The 16,952-nt window shown below is 45.3% G+C and overlaps 1 protein-coding gene across 2 annotated transcripts in view; it reads left to right on the top strand.

Annotated features, from left to right (window-relative positions):
• LOC129869467 (ras-related protein Rab-6B) overlaps positions 1 to 16,577 on the top strand; it is a 139,361-nt gene extending 122,784 nt beyond the window's left edge. For both annotated transcript variants that reach the window (XM_055943919.1, XM_055943917.1), the window contains exons 8-9: positions 9,987 to 12,712; positions 12,871 to 16,577. In XM_055943919.1, coding sequence (XP_055799894.1) covers positions 9,987 to 10,051 — 65 coding nt within the window. In that variant the 3' untranslated portion in view covers positions 10,052 to 12,712; positions 12,871 to 16,577. The remainder of the gene's footprint in view (positions 1 to 9,986; positions 12,713 to 12,870) is intronic.
• Positions 16,578 to 16,952: the final 375 nt, after the last annotated feature.

Here is a 16,952-nt window from a genome sequence, read left to right as displayed (position 1 = left end):
TATACAGGGGGTACCGGTACAGAGTCAATGTGAAGGCTATATACAGGAGGTACCGGTACAGAGTCAATGTGGAGGCTATATACAGGGGGTACCGGTACAGAGTCAATGTTTAGGCTATATACAGGGGGTACAGGAACAGAGTCAATGTGGTGGCTATATACAGGGGTACCGGTACAGAGTCAATGTGGAGGCTATATACAGGGTGTTACGGTACAGAGTCAATGTGGAGGCTATATACAGGGGGTACCGGTACAGAGTCAATGTGGAGGCTATATACAGGGGGTACAGGAACAGAGTCAATGTGGAGGCTATATACAGGGTGTACCGGTACAGAGTCAATGTGGAGGCTATATACAGGGGATACAGGTACATAGACAATGTGGAGGCTATATACAGGGGGTACTGGTACAGAGACAATGTGGAGGCTATATACAGGGGGTACCGGTACAGAGTCAATGTGGAGGCTATATACAGGTTGTTACTGTACAGAGTCAATGTGGAGGCTATATACAGGGGGTACCGGTACAGAGACAATGTGGAGGCTATATACAGGGTGTTACGGTACAGAGTCAATGTGGAGGCTATATACAGGGGGTACCGGTACAGAGTCAATGTGGAGGCTATATACAGGGGGTTACGGTACAGTCAATGTGGAGGCTATATACAGGGGGTACCGGTACAGAGTCAATGTGGAGGCTATATACAGGGGGTAACGGTACAGAGTCAATGTGGAGGCTATATACAGGGGGTACCGGTACAGAGACAATGTGGAGGCTATATACAGGGTGTTACGGTACAGAGTCAATGTGGAGGCTATATACAGGGGGTACCGGTACAGAGTCAATGTGGAGGCTATATACAGGGGGTACCGGTACAGAGTCAATGTGGAGGCTATATACAGGGAGTACTGGTACAGAGTCAATGTGGAGGCTATATACAGGGGGTAACGGTACAGAGTCAATGTGGAGGCTATATACAGGGAGTACTGGTACAGAGTCAATGTGGAGGCTATATACAGGGTCTTACGGTACAGAGTCAATGTGGAGGCTATATACAGGGTGTTACGGTACAGAGTCAATGTGGAGGCTATATACAGGGGGTACCGGTACAGAGTCAATGTGGAGGCTATATACAGGGGGTACCGGTACAGAGTCAATGTGGAGGCTATATACAGGGTGTTACGGTACAGAGTCAATGTGGAGGGTATATACAGGGGGTACCGGTACAGAGTCAATGTGGAGGCTATATACAGGGTGTTACGGTACAGAGTCAATGTGGAGGTTATATACAGGGTGTTACGGTACAGAGTCAATGTGGAGGCTATATACAGGGGTACCGGTACAGAGTCAATGTGGAGGCTATATACAGGGTGTACCGGTACAGAGTCAATATGGAGGCTATATACAGGGGGTACCGGTACAGAGTCAATGTAGAGGCTATATACAGGGGGTACCGGTACAGAGTCAATGTGAAGGCTATATACAGGAGGTACCGGTACAGAGTCAATGTGGAGGCTATATACAGGGGGTGCCGGTACAGAGTCAATGTGGAGGCTATATACAGGGGGTACCGGTACAGAGTCAATGTGGAGGCTATATACAGGGGGTACCGGTACAGAGTCAATGTAGAGGCTATATACAGGGGTACCGGTACAGAGTCAATGTGGAGGCTATATACAGGGGGTACCGGTACAGAGTCAATGTAGAGGCTATATACAGGGGGTACCGGTACAGAGTCAATGTAGAGGCTATATACAGGGGGTACCGGTACAGAGTCAATGTGGAGGCTATATACAGGGGGTACCGGTACAGAGTCAATGTGGAGGCTATATACAGGAGGTACTGGTACAGAGTCAATGTGGAGGCTATATACAGGGGGTACCGGTACAGAGTCAATGTGGAGGCTATATGCAGGGGGTACCGGTACAGAGTCAATGTGGAGGCTATATACAGGGGGTACCGGTACAGAGTCAATGTGGAGGCTATATACAGGGTGTTACGGTACAGAGTCAATATGGAGGCTATATACAGGGGGTACCGGTACAGAGTCAATGTGGAGGCTATATACAGGGGGTACAGGGTGCAGAGTCAATGTGTGGTGGCACCAGTTAGTCGAGGTAATTGAGGTAATATGTACATGTAGGTAAAGTTATTAAAGTGCATAGGAAATAACAGAGAATAGCAGCGGCGTAAAAGAGAGAGGGGGGGGGGATGTAAATATTCTGGGTAGCCATTTGATTAGCTGTTCAGGAGTCTTATGGCTTGGGGGTAGAAGCTGTTTAGAAGCCTCTTGGACCTAGACTTGGAGCTCAGGTAACGCTTGCAGCTGTAGAGCTTTTTGAGGATGTGAGGACCCATGCCGAATCTTTTCAGTCTCCTGAGGGGTAATAGGTTTTGTCGTACCCTCTTCACGACTTGTCTTGGTGTGCTTCGGACTATGTTAGTCTTTGAATTCGTGATCTATGAATTTAAAACATTTTTTGTCGTCCATTCAACCCATGTTTTGTTTTTTAATAACAGACAGGGCTGTTGGCTGATAATGTGTGACTCCAGACAATCGGTGGAACGTCAACATCAAAACACCTCGCCCTTTCTGTGTGTGTAAATACTTCTATGACATTGGCGGTGTAATCTACTGCAGCCGGGCTCATTAGTAAACGCATGCGGAGGCTAATCTGGAGTCTACTGATGTGGCTACAGCAGAGCACCTCAAAGCCCTCAGTCACCTTTTAATATCCTTCTGCCCTGATAACACAATACATCATGGAAAGCATGACTTTCTAGTCTCTACCCCCTCCATAAGCATTACTTTATAGCCCCTCTACCCTTCCATAATCATTACTTTATACCCCCCCCCCAGCCTTCCATGAGCATTACTTTATACCCCTCCATGAGCATTACTTTATACCCCTCCATGAGCATTACTTTATACCCCTCCTACCCCTCCATGAGCATTACTTTATACCCCTCCATGAGCATGACTTTATACCCCTCCATGAGCATTACTTTATACCCCTCCTACCCCTCCATGAGCATTACTTTATACCCCCCCCCACCCCCTTCATAAGCATTACTTTATACCCCTCCATAAGCATTACTTTATACCCCTCCATAAGCATTACTTTATACCCCCCCTACCCCTCCATAAGCATTACTTTATACCCCCTCTACCCCTCCATAAGCATTACTTTATACCCCCTCTACCCCTCCATAAGCATTACTTTATACCCCTCCATGAGCATTACTTTATACCCCTCCATGAGCATTACTTTATACCCCTCCATAAGCATTACTTTATACCCCCCCTACCCCTCCATAAGCATTACTTTATACCCCTCCTACCCCTCCATAAGCATTACTTTATACCCCTCCATAAGCATTACTTTATACCCCTCCATAAGCATTACTTTATACCCCCTCTACCCCTCCATAATCATTACTTTATACCCCTCCATGAGCATTACTTTATACCCCTCCATGAGCATTACTTTATACCCCTCCATGAGCATTACTTTATACCTCCCCACCCCTCCATAAGCATTACTTTATACCCCTCCTACCCCCTCCATAATCATTACTTTATACCCCTCCTACCCCTCCATAAGCAATACTTTATACCCCTCCTACCCCCTCCATAATCATTACTTTATACCCCTCCTACCCCTCCATAAGCATTACTTTATACCCCTCCTACCCCCTTCATAATCATTACTTTATACCCCTCCTACCCCTCCATAAGCATTACTTTATACCCCTCCTACCCCCTTCATAAGCCTTACTTTATACCCCCCCCTACCCCTCCATAAGCATTACTTTATACCCCTCCATAAGCATTACTTTATACCCCTCCTACCCCTCCATAAGCATTACTTTATACCCCCTCTACCCCTCAATAATCATTACTTTATACCCCTCCTACCCCTCCATAATCATTACTTTATACCCCCTCTACCCCTCTGTAACAGTATAACTTTAAACCGTCCCCTCGCCCCGACACGGGCGCGAACCAGGGACCCTCTGCACACATCAGAAACTGTCAACCACGAAGCATCGTTACCCATCGCTCCACAAAAGCCGCGGCCCTTGCAGAGCAAGGGGCAACCCTACTTAAAGTCTCAGAGCAAGTGACGTAACTGATTGAAATGCTACTAGCGCGTACCCGCTAACTAGCTAGCCATTTCACATCCGTTACACCTCCATAATCATTACTTTTTACCCCTCCATAATCATTACTTTTTACCCCTCCATAATCATTACTTTATACCCCTCCATAAGCATTACTTTATACCCCTCCTACCCCTCCATAAGCATTACTTTATACCCCTCCTACCCCTCCATAAGCATTACTTTATACGCCTCCTACCCCTCCATAAGCATTACTTTATACCCCTCCTACCCCCTTCATAATCAGGACCAGCACCCCTACAAAACACCCCCTCCAATGTTGACTGGCATAATAGCCGATACCAGTGTTTTAATTAGTTCATTGATTAGTTATTCCCATGCCATAGCAATTAGTCTCCACACATGATTTCATTAGCGACCTGTGAGAGATATATTCTCCTACAGGTAACATACTCTGTCCTCAGAATGTCTGGCATTCAAGAAAAGTTACAATTTACACACAAGTGTTCAACTCGGTTTCCTTGATAATGGCTTCCAGCATATTATGGGCAGAACTTCACTGAAAAGCAAAAACATTTGTATATTCTAATTCTATTTGCAAGAATACCTTTTGTGACTCGTTTCTGGGAACAAAGTGACACTGTAAAAAAAAATTTTTTTTTAAACACAGTTTAGCAACAATGGATAAGTCTGCCCTCCTTTTCCTCACCAGTACAGTTAGAAACATTCGTTATAGTATTGGGGACAAAGTGATTTTCCTCCTCGGTTTCTCTCAGCTATGGGGACAGGTCATCAGCCGGGAACCACCTGTAAAAAAAAAAAAAGGAGCACAAATTATGCAATGGTTAGCTTTGGTCGTCTTTCCTTCCAGTTCTCTGCTGCCAATGACTGGAACGAACTACAAAAATCTCTGAAACTGGAAACACTTATCTCCCCCACTAGCTTTAAGCACCAGCTGTCAGAGCAGCTCATAGATCACTGCACCTGTAAATAGCCCATCTATAATTTAGCCCAAACAACTACCTCTTTCCCTACTGTATTTATTTATTTTGCTCCTTTGCACCCCATTATTTCTATCTCTACTTTGCACATTCTTCCACTGCAAATCTACCATTCCAGTGTTTGACTTGCTATATTGTATTTACTTCGCCACCGTGGCCTTTTTTTTGCCTTCACCTCCCTTATCATTTGCTCACATTGTTTACAGACTTATTCTTCTACTGTATTATTGACTTTATGTTTGTTTTACTCCATGTGTAACTCTGTGTTGTTGTATGTGTCGAACTGCTTTGCTTTATCTTGGCCAGGTCGCAGTTGTAAATGAGAACTTGTTCTCAACTGGCCTACCTGGTTAAATAAAGGGTTATATATATATAATATACCTGGTTAAATAAAAATAAATAAATAAAAAACATAGTTTGTTGAGTAGAGTGTTGGAGGCTATTTTATAGATGACATCGCCGAAGTCGAGGATCGGTAGGATGGTCAGTTTTACAAGGGTATGTTTGGCAGCATGAGTGAAGGATGCTTTGTTGTGAAATAGGAAGCCAATTCTAGATTTAATTTTGTATTGGAGACGCTTAATGTGAGTCTGGAAGGAGAGTTTACAGTCTAACCAGACACCTAGGTATTTGTAGTTGTCCACGTATTCTAAGTCAGAGCCGTCCAGAGTAGTGATTATTAACATTGGATTGGTGTAATCATTGGCTATAAAGGGAGTTTTCCCATTGTTGTAAAATCCTTGACAGTGAACACTTTGGGAGAAGGGTAGACAATCAGGACACAATGCTACCCTTCACCCCTAAGTTGAAGTACACACGCATACAATCGCACTAATACAATCACCCCCCATGGTCTTAAAGGGAATGGACTGGTGGTGTAAGGAATATGGTGGAATTGACTCAGTCCCCCCAAAAATATTTCTAATTTGTTGTTTGCTAATGTTAGCTAGGTGGCTAAATGCCCACTACAGAATGGTTAACATGACTTCCTGGTCCTCTTCCTCAATAGAATGCCAACTATGACTTCCTGGTCCTCTACCTCAATAGAATGCCCACTATGACTTCCTGGTCCACTACCTCCTCAATAGAATGCCCACTATGACTTCCTGGTCCTCTACCTCCTCAATAGAATGCCCACTATGACTTCCTGGCCCTCTACCTCCTCAATAGAATGCCCACTATGACTTCCTGGTTCTCTACCTCCTCAATAGAATGCCCACTATGACTTCCTGGTCCAATTCCTCCTCAATAGAATGCCCACTATGACTTCCTGGTCCTCTACCTCCTCAATAGAATGCCCACTATGACTTCCTGGTCCACTACCTCCTCAATAGAATGCCCACTATGACTTCCTGGTCCACTACCTCCTCAATAGAATGCCCACTATGACTTCCTGGTCCACTACCTCCTCAATAGAATGCCCACTATGACTTCCTGGTCCACTACCTCCTCAATAGAATGTCCACTATGACTTCCTGGTCTTCTACCTCCTCAATAGAATGCCCACTATGACTTCCTGGTCCTCTACCTCCTCAATAGAATGCCCACTATGACTTCCTGGTTCTCTACCTCCTCAATAGAATGCCCACTATGACTTCCTGGTCCTCTACCTCCTCAATAGAATGCCCACTATGACTTCCTGGTCCTCTACCTCCTCAATAGAATGCCCACTATGACTTCCTGGTCCACTACCTCCTCAATAGAATGCCCACTATGACTTCCTGGTCCACTACCTCCTCAATAGAATGCCCACTATGACTTCCTGGTCCACTACCTCCTCAATAGAATGTCCACTATGACTTCCTGGTCCTCTACCTCCTCAATAGAATGCCCACTATGACTTCCTGGTCCTCTACCTCCTCAATAGAATGCCCACTATGACTTCCTGGTCCTCTACCTCCTCAATAGAATGCCCACTATGACTTCCTGGTTCTCTACCTCCTCAATAGAATGCCCACTATGACTTCCTGGTCCACTACCTCCTCAATAGAATGCCCACTATGACTTCCTGGTCCTCTACCTCCTCAATAGAATGCCCACTATGACTTCCTGGTCCTCTACCTCCTCAATAGAATGCCCACTATGACTTCCTGGTCCTCTACCTCCTCAATAGAATGCCCACTATGACTTCCTGGCCCACTATGACTTCCTGGTCCAATTCCTCCTCAATAGAATGTCCACTATGACTTCCTGGTCCTCTACCTCCTCAATAGAATGCCCACTATGACTTCCTGGTCCTCTACCTCCTCAATAGAATGCCCACTATGACTTCCTGGTCCACTACCTCCTCAATAGAATGCCCACTATGACTTCCTGGTCCACTACCTCCTCAATAGAATGCCCACTATGACTTCCTGGTCCACTACCTCCTCAATAGAATGTCCACTATGACTTCCTGGTTCTCTACCTCCTCAATAGAATGCCCACTATGACTTCCTGGTCCTCTACCTCCTCAATAGAATGCCCACTATGACTTCCTGGTCCTCTACCTCCTCAATAGAATGCCCACTATGACTTCCTGGTCCTCTACCTCCTCAATAGAATGCCCACTATGACTACCTGGCACACTATGACTTCCTGGTCCTCTACCTCCTCAATAGAATGTCCACTATGACTTCCTGGTCCACTACCTCCTCAATAGAATGTCCACTATGACTTCCTGGTCCAATTCCTCCTCAATAGAATGCCCACTATGACTTCCTGGTCCACTACCTCCTCAATAGAATGCCCACTATGACTTCCTGGTCCACTACCTCCTCAATAGAATGCCCACTATGACTTTCTGGTCCTCTACCTCCTCAATAGAATGTCCACTATGACTTCCTGGTCCACTACCTCCTCAATAGAATGCCCACTATGACTTCCTGGTCCACTACCTCCTCAATAGAATGTCCACTATGACTTCCTGGTCCTCTACCTCCTCAATAGGATGTCCACTACAGAATGGTTAACATGACTTCCTGGTTCTCTTCCTCCTCAATAGAACGCACTACAGAATGGTTAACATGACTTCCTGTGTGGCTAGTCATCCCTCCTCATCTGAAGGTTATAGGCCTTCTCTGGAACAGACTTCCTGCAGGACTCAGTCTTCCCTAAACCAGACTGCTGGTGCAGTCACCAGGGGCCACAGGGCTCCTTTGCAATGGTAGTATGTGTCATTGGGATGGGGGATTCTGATTGGCCGATCCTCTGGAACTGTCCAGGCATATGTAATGTTAGCAGGACGTCCTTCAGATGACATTTAACAGGACTCAATGACATACCAGACACATACACACACATACACAAACGACACGCACATGCAGACACAACACGTGAGCACACACACACACACATACAAAAACGACACGCACATGCACACACAGGCACAACAGGTGAACACAGACACACAGACACCACAGGTGCCATGGAAACCGTCCTGCCATGGCCTCCAAGGAGCGTGTCATTTGGGTGTGTATATAACCTGCCGGGGGGAGGAGGCTCGGTCCCAAATGGAACCCTATTGTCTATACCGGACCCTTATCACAAGTAAGCACGCTATACACTGGGATGCCATTGGGGACGCAGGCAGAGAGACAGGAGATGATGTCATGATGTCATATATCAGACATGGGGGGTGGCTGGCTGTGAGCTCATTTAATGAAGAGATGATATACAACCAATGGGCTATTAGAAGTCTCTCCAGTTCCTTCTGTATTTTCTTGAAGAATGCTGTTGTTTTTCTTACTGTGTGTATTGAATGTAGCTAATATATATACTACGGGAAAGAGACCTATCTTAAAATCTCTTTAAACAGGTGTGATTGACTCCGTTCCACTAATGGCTGTTACAGTAAACAAGATGGAAGCAGGCAAATCTTTACCGCATTGATTTTAAGCTCACTTTAAAAAAAAAGGGCTCTATCAAGATTTACAGCGTGATTTGAAATGTACATAAAAGGCAACGTTTCCCGTGTTCAGCGGAGGCTGCAGATGTCGGCTCCAAAAAGGAAATTACCTCACATTTCTATTTCCTGTAAGGCTTCAGCGATCCAGATGGAATAGAGTCCTAAACCTTATTAAAGTAGTAGGAGCTCTGTGTTCCACAGGAGGACAATATGTTGGATGGTTCCTACGTGGTCCTGTTCACGCCCTTATGCATCGCTGCCTTGAAAATGGTACGGCTGTAGTAGTAGATGTATGAACAACAGCACCACCTAGTGCCATAGAGGTCGTACTGCAGTGACACGTTAGAACAGTACCATGTTATGACAATAGAGAGCAGTGGATACACGAGTTTCGGACACACCTTTGCTACGTCCCAAATGGCACCCTATTCCCTATATAGTGCACTACTTTAGACCAGAGCCCTAAACACCCTATTCCCTACATAGTGCACTACTTTTGGTCGAATAGGGTTCCATTTGTGTTACATTGGTGTCCAGCTGTAGGATTGAGAAGAGCTACTGGTCAAGGAGAAGACTTGGACTATGATAGGAGACACACAGAAACACAGAGTAACACACACTGTCACAAACACACACACTGTAACACAGACACACACACACTGTAACACAGACACACACACACACATACACATGTTTTTATTCTTGCATTGTTTGTATCATTGTACTTTAAATTTGTGTGACTTGTGTTACTTGTCAAGTTTTGTGTTTTTTGGTGGACCTCTGCAAAAGCTCATGTGGATTCAAATAACCTAATTTTAAGGAATTAAATATTTGTTTAAGGTAAGGTTAGGTTTAGGTCAGTTTCAGATTTTGGCTAGTCGGTTTAAGGGTCAGCTGTGTCTCCATAGGTCTGTCCTACTGGTTAACTTGTTTGCAAATGTGTTTCCAAAGCTTCCTTAACCATCTTTTCCCCAGTGATTGACATCAAGCTGGACAAACCACAGGAGCCTCCAACCACTGAAGGCGGGTGCTCCTGTTAAATCCCAACACCTGATTGGTGCATCTTCATCACATGCTTGTTGTGTTGGTTCACCTCCAGTAGAGCTTTCAGATTGGAATTTATTTTAATACTGGTCATCAGTTGGAAACTAGCGTTACGTACATTTCAGTTGTAAAATAGGGTACTTTATTAAAAGGAATTGCCAAAAAAGTCTTAAACATTTACAAAATGATCAACAACAAAAAACTTAACCCTCTCAAACATGTGAACTATACTTTTTTGGGGGAAAAAGTAGAATGGTAGGTCTTTTTTTTTTTTTTCTTTTATATTTTTGTATATTAAAAGAAATGCTTTGAAAAGTTGCATATGACCAAGTTCTCCCCTTGTATGAATGACCAATGGCACCCTATTTCCTATGTAGTGCACTACTTTTAGACCATAGCCCTATGGCACTAGGGTATAGGGTGTCATTGGGATGGAAGGAGTCCAGTGGCTAGACAGAGGGCACACTATTCCCAAATGTAGTGACCCCTAGTGCTCTGATCAAAAGTAGTGCACTATATAGGGAATAGTGTACTCATCTGGATGCTTTTAAATCTAACGCATGCATGCCAATTGTTCTTTTTATTTTTTTTTAGGTACTATTGTGCTCTCTACTGACAAGTTTGAATATGTAAATGATCTTTGATCATGTGACTTAATGCACTCTTTGAAAATGTCTTGTTATTTTATGTTTTACACAAAATGTTGTGAGTGAGACTGCATTTGTATACTTGAGTTTAGACCATCTTTCATTGTCAAAAGTGTGTTCGTTAGTGTGTGTAAATGTACGCTTTCTATATTAGGCAACTGTAGATCGCAACCATCCATAGTGGGCAAGCTGCCAAGCGGTGTCCTCACTGAGGCCCATATTCCAGCTGGTTATCACTACTGTAGAGGCCCATGTTCCAGCTGGTTATCACTACTGTAGAGGGCCATGTTCCAGCTGGTTATCACTACTGTAGAGGGCAAGCTGCCAAGCGGTGTCCTCACTGAGGGCCATGTTCCAGCTGGTTATCACTACTGTAGAGGCCCATGTTCCAGCTGGTTATCACTACTGTAGAGGGCAAGCTGCAAAGCGGTGTCCTCACTGAGACCCATATTCCAGCTGGTTATCACTACTGTAGAGGCCCATGTTCCAGCTGGTTATCACTACTGTAGAGGGCAAGCTGCCAAGCGGTGTCCTCACAGAGGCCCATATTCCAGCTGGTTATCACTACTGTAGAGGGCAAGCTGCCAAGCGGTGTCCTCACAGAGGCCCATATTCCAGCTGGTTATCACTACTGTAGAGGCCCATGTTCCAGCTGGTTATCACTACTGTAGAGGGCAAGCTGCCAAGCGGTGTCCTCACTGAGGGCCATGTTCCAGCTGGTTATCACTACTGTAGAGGGCCATGTTCCAGCTGGTTATCACTACTGTAGAGGGCAAGCTGCCAAGCGGTGTCCTCACTGAGGCCCATATTCCAGCTGGTTATCACTACTGTAGAGGCCCATGTTCCAGCTGGTTATCACTACTGTAGAGGGCAAGCTGCCAAGCGGTGTCCTCACTGAGGGCCATGTTCCAGCTGGTTATCACTACTGTAGAGGGCCATGTTCCAGCTGGTTATCACTACTGTAGAGGGCCATGTTCCAGCTGGTTATCACTACTGTAGAGGGCAAGCTGCCAAGCGGTGTCCTCACAGAGGCCCATATTCCAGCTGGTTATCACTACTGTAGAGGCCCATGTTCCAGCTGGTTATCACTACTGTAGAGGGCAAGCTGCCAAGCGGTGTCCTCACTGAGGCCCATGTTCCAGCTGGTTATCACTACTGTAGAGGCCCATGTTCCAGCTGGTTATCACTACTGTAGAGGGCAAGCTGCAAAGCGGTGTCCTCACTGAGACCCATATTCCAGCTGGTTATCACTACTGTAGAGGCCCATGTTCCAGCTGGTTATCACTACTGTAGAGGGCAAGCTGCCAAGCGGTGTCCTCACAGAGGCCCATATTCCAGCTGGTTATCACTACTGTAGAGGGCAAGCTGCCAAGCGGTGTCCTCACAGAGGCCCATATTCCAGCTGGTTATCACTACTGTAGAGGCCCATGTTCCAGCTGGTTATCACTACTGTAGAGGGCAAGCTGCCAAGCGGTGTCCTCACTGAGGGCCATGTTCCAGCTGGTTATCACTACTGTAGAGGGCCATGTTCCAGCTGGTTATCACTACTGTAGAGGGCAGCTGCCAAGCGGTGTCCTCACTGAGGGCCATGTTCCAGCTGGTTATCACTACTGTAGAGGGCCATGTTCCAGCTGGTTATCACTACTGTAGAGGGCAAGCTGCCAAGCGGTGTCCTCACTGAGGCCCATGTTCCAGCTGGTTATCACTACTGTAGAGGCCCATGTTCCAGCTGGTTATCACTACTGTAGAGGCCCATGTTCCAGCTGGTTATCACTACTGTAGAGGGCAAGCTGCCAAGCGGTGTCCTCACAGAGGCCCATGTTCCAGCTGGTTATCACTACTGTAGAGGGCAAGCTGCCAAGCGGTGTCCTCACTGAAGCCCATGTTCCAGCTGGTTATCACTACTGTAGAGGCCCATGTTCCAGCTGGTTATCACTACTGTAGAGGGCAATCTGCCAAGCGGTGTCCTCACTGAGGCCCATGTTCCAGCTGGTTATCACTACTGTAGAGGTCAAGCTGCCAAGCGGTGTCCTCACTGAGGCCCATGTTCCAGCTGGTTATCACTACTGTAGAGGGCAAGCTGCCAAGCGGTGTCCTCACTGAGGCCCATGTTCCAGCTGGTTATCACTACTGTAGAGGGCAAGCTGCCAAGCGGTGTCCTCACTGAGGCCCATGTTCCAGCTGGTTATCACTACTGTAGAGGCCCATGTTCCAGCTGGTTATCACTACTGTAGAGGCCCATGTCCCAGCTGGTTATCACTACTGTAGAGGGCCATGTTCCAGCTGGTTATCACTACTGTAGAGGGCCATGTTCCAGCTGGTTATCACTACTGTAGAGGCCCATGTTCTCAGTGCCACATCACCAGCTGGTTTGTGTTTCTCTTTCGTGCGCAGTGTTTGTTTCACAGGTGCCATGTTGCTCCTGCACTGTATCATACTATCTGTGTCATCGTGGTTAGGTGTGAGTCCCAAATACCACCGTACTCCCTGTATAGTGCACTACTTTATACGGCGAGGTAATTCTTAAATTTGGATAGTCCATCTACACTAACAATTAAACAATCTACTAACCCTTATCCTTGCTCCTAGCCCCAACCCCTACCCTGACTCTTATTGTAAACCTGACCCTTATTGTAAACCTAACCCCTACCCTAACCCTTATTGTAAACCTAACCCCTACCCTAACCCTTATTGTAAACCTAACCCCTACCCTAACTGTAAACCTAACCCCTATCCTAATCTTTACCTTAACCCTGACTGTAAACCCAACCCCTACCATAACTGTAAACCTAACCCCTACACTAACCCTTACTGTAAACCTAACCCCTACCCTAACTGTAAACCTAACCCCTACCCTAACTGTAAACCTAACCCCTACCCTAACTGTAAACCTAACCCCTACCCTAACCTTTATTGTAAACCTAACCCTTACCCTAACCCTTATTGTAAACCTAACCCCTACCCTAACCCTAACTGTAAACCTAACCCCTACCCTAATCTTTACCCTAACCCTTATTGTAAACATAACCCTTATTGTAAACCTAACCCCTACCCTAACCCTTATTGTTAACCTAACCCCTACCCTAACTGTAAACCTAACCCCTACCCTAACTGTAAACCTAACCCCTACCCTAACCCCTACCCTAACCCCTACCCTAACCGCAAGCAGTTGCATGACCATCTAGATAATTTATTTGGATAGACTATTGTTTCCGTTCTGTATAAAAGCATCATAAAATAGTTCAAAGACTACCCTTGTCCTAGCCAGTCTGTTTGTGCTATCATGCCGTCGCTCATTGTCGTGTCAATTGACAGCGATGAAGTTGACGAGAGCACAGAGGCCTAATCTGGGACCAGGATACCATCGTATCTGGTAATGGTGTGAACAGTTACACATCCCTGTCAAGTAAAAACAAAGAAGAAAAATACGAATTTGCAGGTTTATTATGACGGTCAAACATTTCATTGTAAATATACATCCTCCAAATGATTCGACGACTGCTCCGTTGTCATTAAAATTGTGTCATATGACGTGTCCTCTCCCTACGATGATAAAAAAATGGACTTCTATGCTGCCTGTGTTTAAAAATGTTACTCCTACTACTGAAATAATCTGGTCCTGTTTTTAGAACCAGGTAAACGTGGTAACTGGTGTTGTGGTTAACCAGTGATCAGAACACTACTTTTCATTTTGAAATGTATTTTCTTCGTGTGAGACAATGCACTTTTTTTTTTAAAGAACAAATGTATGTGTTTGGCAGTTAGTGAAAATCTAGTCTTGTAGTCGTACAATAACACTGTAGGCAAGAGTACAAATGTCCATAATCTTCATAACATTTGGAGTAGTGTGTCTCTGACGGTTAGTGTAGAGTTTAAACATTTGTGAATATGTTCCTCATCCGTCTCCAAAACAAAGAGAAGCACCAACCCTTGTGAATACTGGTGAAACATTCAAATCCTGACCCACCTAATGAGCCAAATACTGAGCCAAGTTGGAGCCAAGCGAGCCAGTATCAGAACATACCTTCAATAGCTGGAGCAACAGCTCTCCATAGTGGGCTTACAAATGTACAGTAAAACATACTGTTGAATCCCTGGTGTCAGAAGAGAGTCCCAGGAAAGAAAAAGTGAGAACTTCAAGGTAGTTATTATTTTTTTCACAACCCTTTGTAATGTTACCCAAGTCTAACTATGGCTCTGGTACTTTCTGTTAGCTGAGTAGGGATGAAAGTTAATTTTTATTTTTTTTACCTATTCTAGAATCATATAAACAAATCTTCAGGCCTGGGAAGTCACAGAACTTAACATTTACAATGTTGATACTGTGAAAAAAAAAAGACTCAGACATATATTAGGATTCCTAATAAAGAAAGACCCCCCCGATAGAAGAATGTGAAACGTCACCTTCATACCCACTGAAACACTACCCCTGCACCAAAACAACTAGTGAGGGGATTCAGACACCTTAGTCCAACCTTTACTTATCCTACAGTTTTACTCAGTGTATTATTGCCCTGGTGCCTAGGAAGGTATTGCTTTCAATGTACTGCCTCAATGGAGACAGTGTTGATGTTTAAGGGGAGCACTTCGAGGGGGGGGGGGTATTTATTCATTCATTCATTGATTAATTACCATGTACACTTGTTCGTATTTATTTTCTTCTTCCCTGACCTGAGTACAGCACCCTTCTTTCTCTCCATTATATTAGGACTAGAGATAGTGTCACGATCCTGAGATGGAACAATGGTTTACAGTTGATTGAACAATGGAACAATGGTTTACAGTTGATTGAACAATGGAACGATGGTTTACTGTTGATTGATTGAACAATGGTTTACTGTCGATGGGACTGCAACACCACAGTGCAGCAGCTTTGGGAGAACATGCGCGTCCCACATGTTACCCTTTCCCCTATACAGTACACTACTTTTGACCTGGGCCCTGGTCAAAAGTACTGCCCTATATATGAAATAGGGTGCCATTTGGGACGCAAGGAAATATCATGTGCTGGCTGTCGGGTGAGTTGGTTTGTGTTGGAGGCTGTTGAGGCAAAAGGCTGTGGGCTAGCCTGGCCCTGATTGGGTGTGTACTCTGTTCATTGTCTTACGTCAGATAGCACAATGATTCCACCTGCAACCGTCGGTTGAGGGACGAGCCTCGCGTAGATGTGACGCCACCTGACGTAAGACAATGGTACAACTCTGACGCAGCAGACCATAGGTCAGGACGCTGTTAGTTACGGTAACTCAGAGCAGACCATAGGTCCGGACCCTGTTAGTTACGGTAACTCAGAGCAGACCATAGGTCAGGACCCTGTTAGTTTATGGTAACTCAGAGCAGACCATAGGTCAGGACCCTGTTAGTTACGGTAACTCAGAGCAGACCGTAAGTCAGGACCCTGTTAGTTACGGTAACTCAGAGCAGACCGTAAGTCAGGACCCTGTTATTTACGGTAACTCAGAGCAGACCGTAAGTCAGGACCCTGTTAGTTACGGTAACTCAGAGCAGACCGTAAGTCAGGACCCGGTTAGTTACGGTAACTCAGAGCAGACCGTAAGTCAGGACCCGGTTAGTTACGGTAACTCAGAGCAGACCGTAAGTCAGGACCCGGTTAGTTACGGTAACTCAGAGCAGACCGTAAGTCAGGACCCTGTTAGTTACGGTAACTCAGGACCCTGTTAGTTACGGTAACTCAGGACCCTGTTAGTTACGGTAACTCAGGACCCTGTTAGTTACGGTAACTCAGGACCCTGTTAGTTACGGTAACTCAGGACCCTGTTAGTTACGGTAACTCAGAGATGGCTCTCCATTCACACTGTATAGAGATCTAGCATGTCTGTCCAAAACGATCAATAAAGATGTCTTACTATCAAAACCATCTCCTGTTGTTCTTGCTTTGATTCAACAAAACACAAGTGATTCTTCCTGGTTTGTGAAGATCAAAACAATAAATAAAACCAAGTATCTTCTTGTCATCAAAGAAATTAACCCATAAAACACCTTGAAGGTAGAAACGTAGCCTCCCACCCTCATCAGGCTACATGTACACACCCTCATCAGGCTACATGTACACACCCTCATCAGGCTACATGTACACACCCTCATCAGGCTACATGTACACACCCTCATCAGGCTACATGTACACACCCTCATCAGGCTACATGTACACACCCTCATCAGGCTACATGTACACACCCTCATCAGGCTACATGTACACACCCTCATCACGCTACATGTACACACCCTCACA

The sequence above is a fragment of the Salvelinus fontinalis genome, chromosome 14, assembly GCF_029448725.1.
Source record: "Salvelinus fontinalis isolate EN_2023a chromosome 14, ASM2944872v1, whole genome shotgun sequence".
Lineage (NCBI taxonomy): Eukaryota > Metazoa > Chordata > Actinopteri > Salmoniformes > Salmonidae > Salvelinus > Salvelinus fontinalis.
Note: the sequence above shows the minus strand (reverse complement) of the source record. Positions and strands in the feature narration are given on the sequence as shown.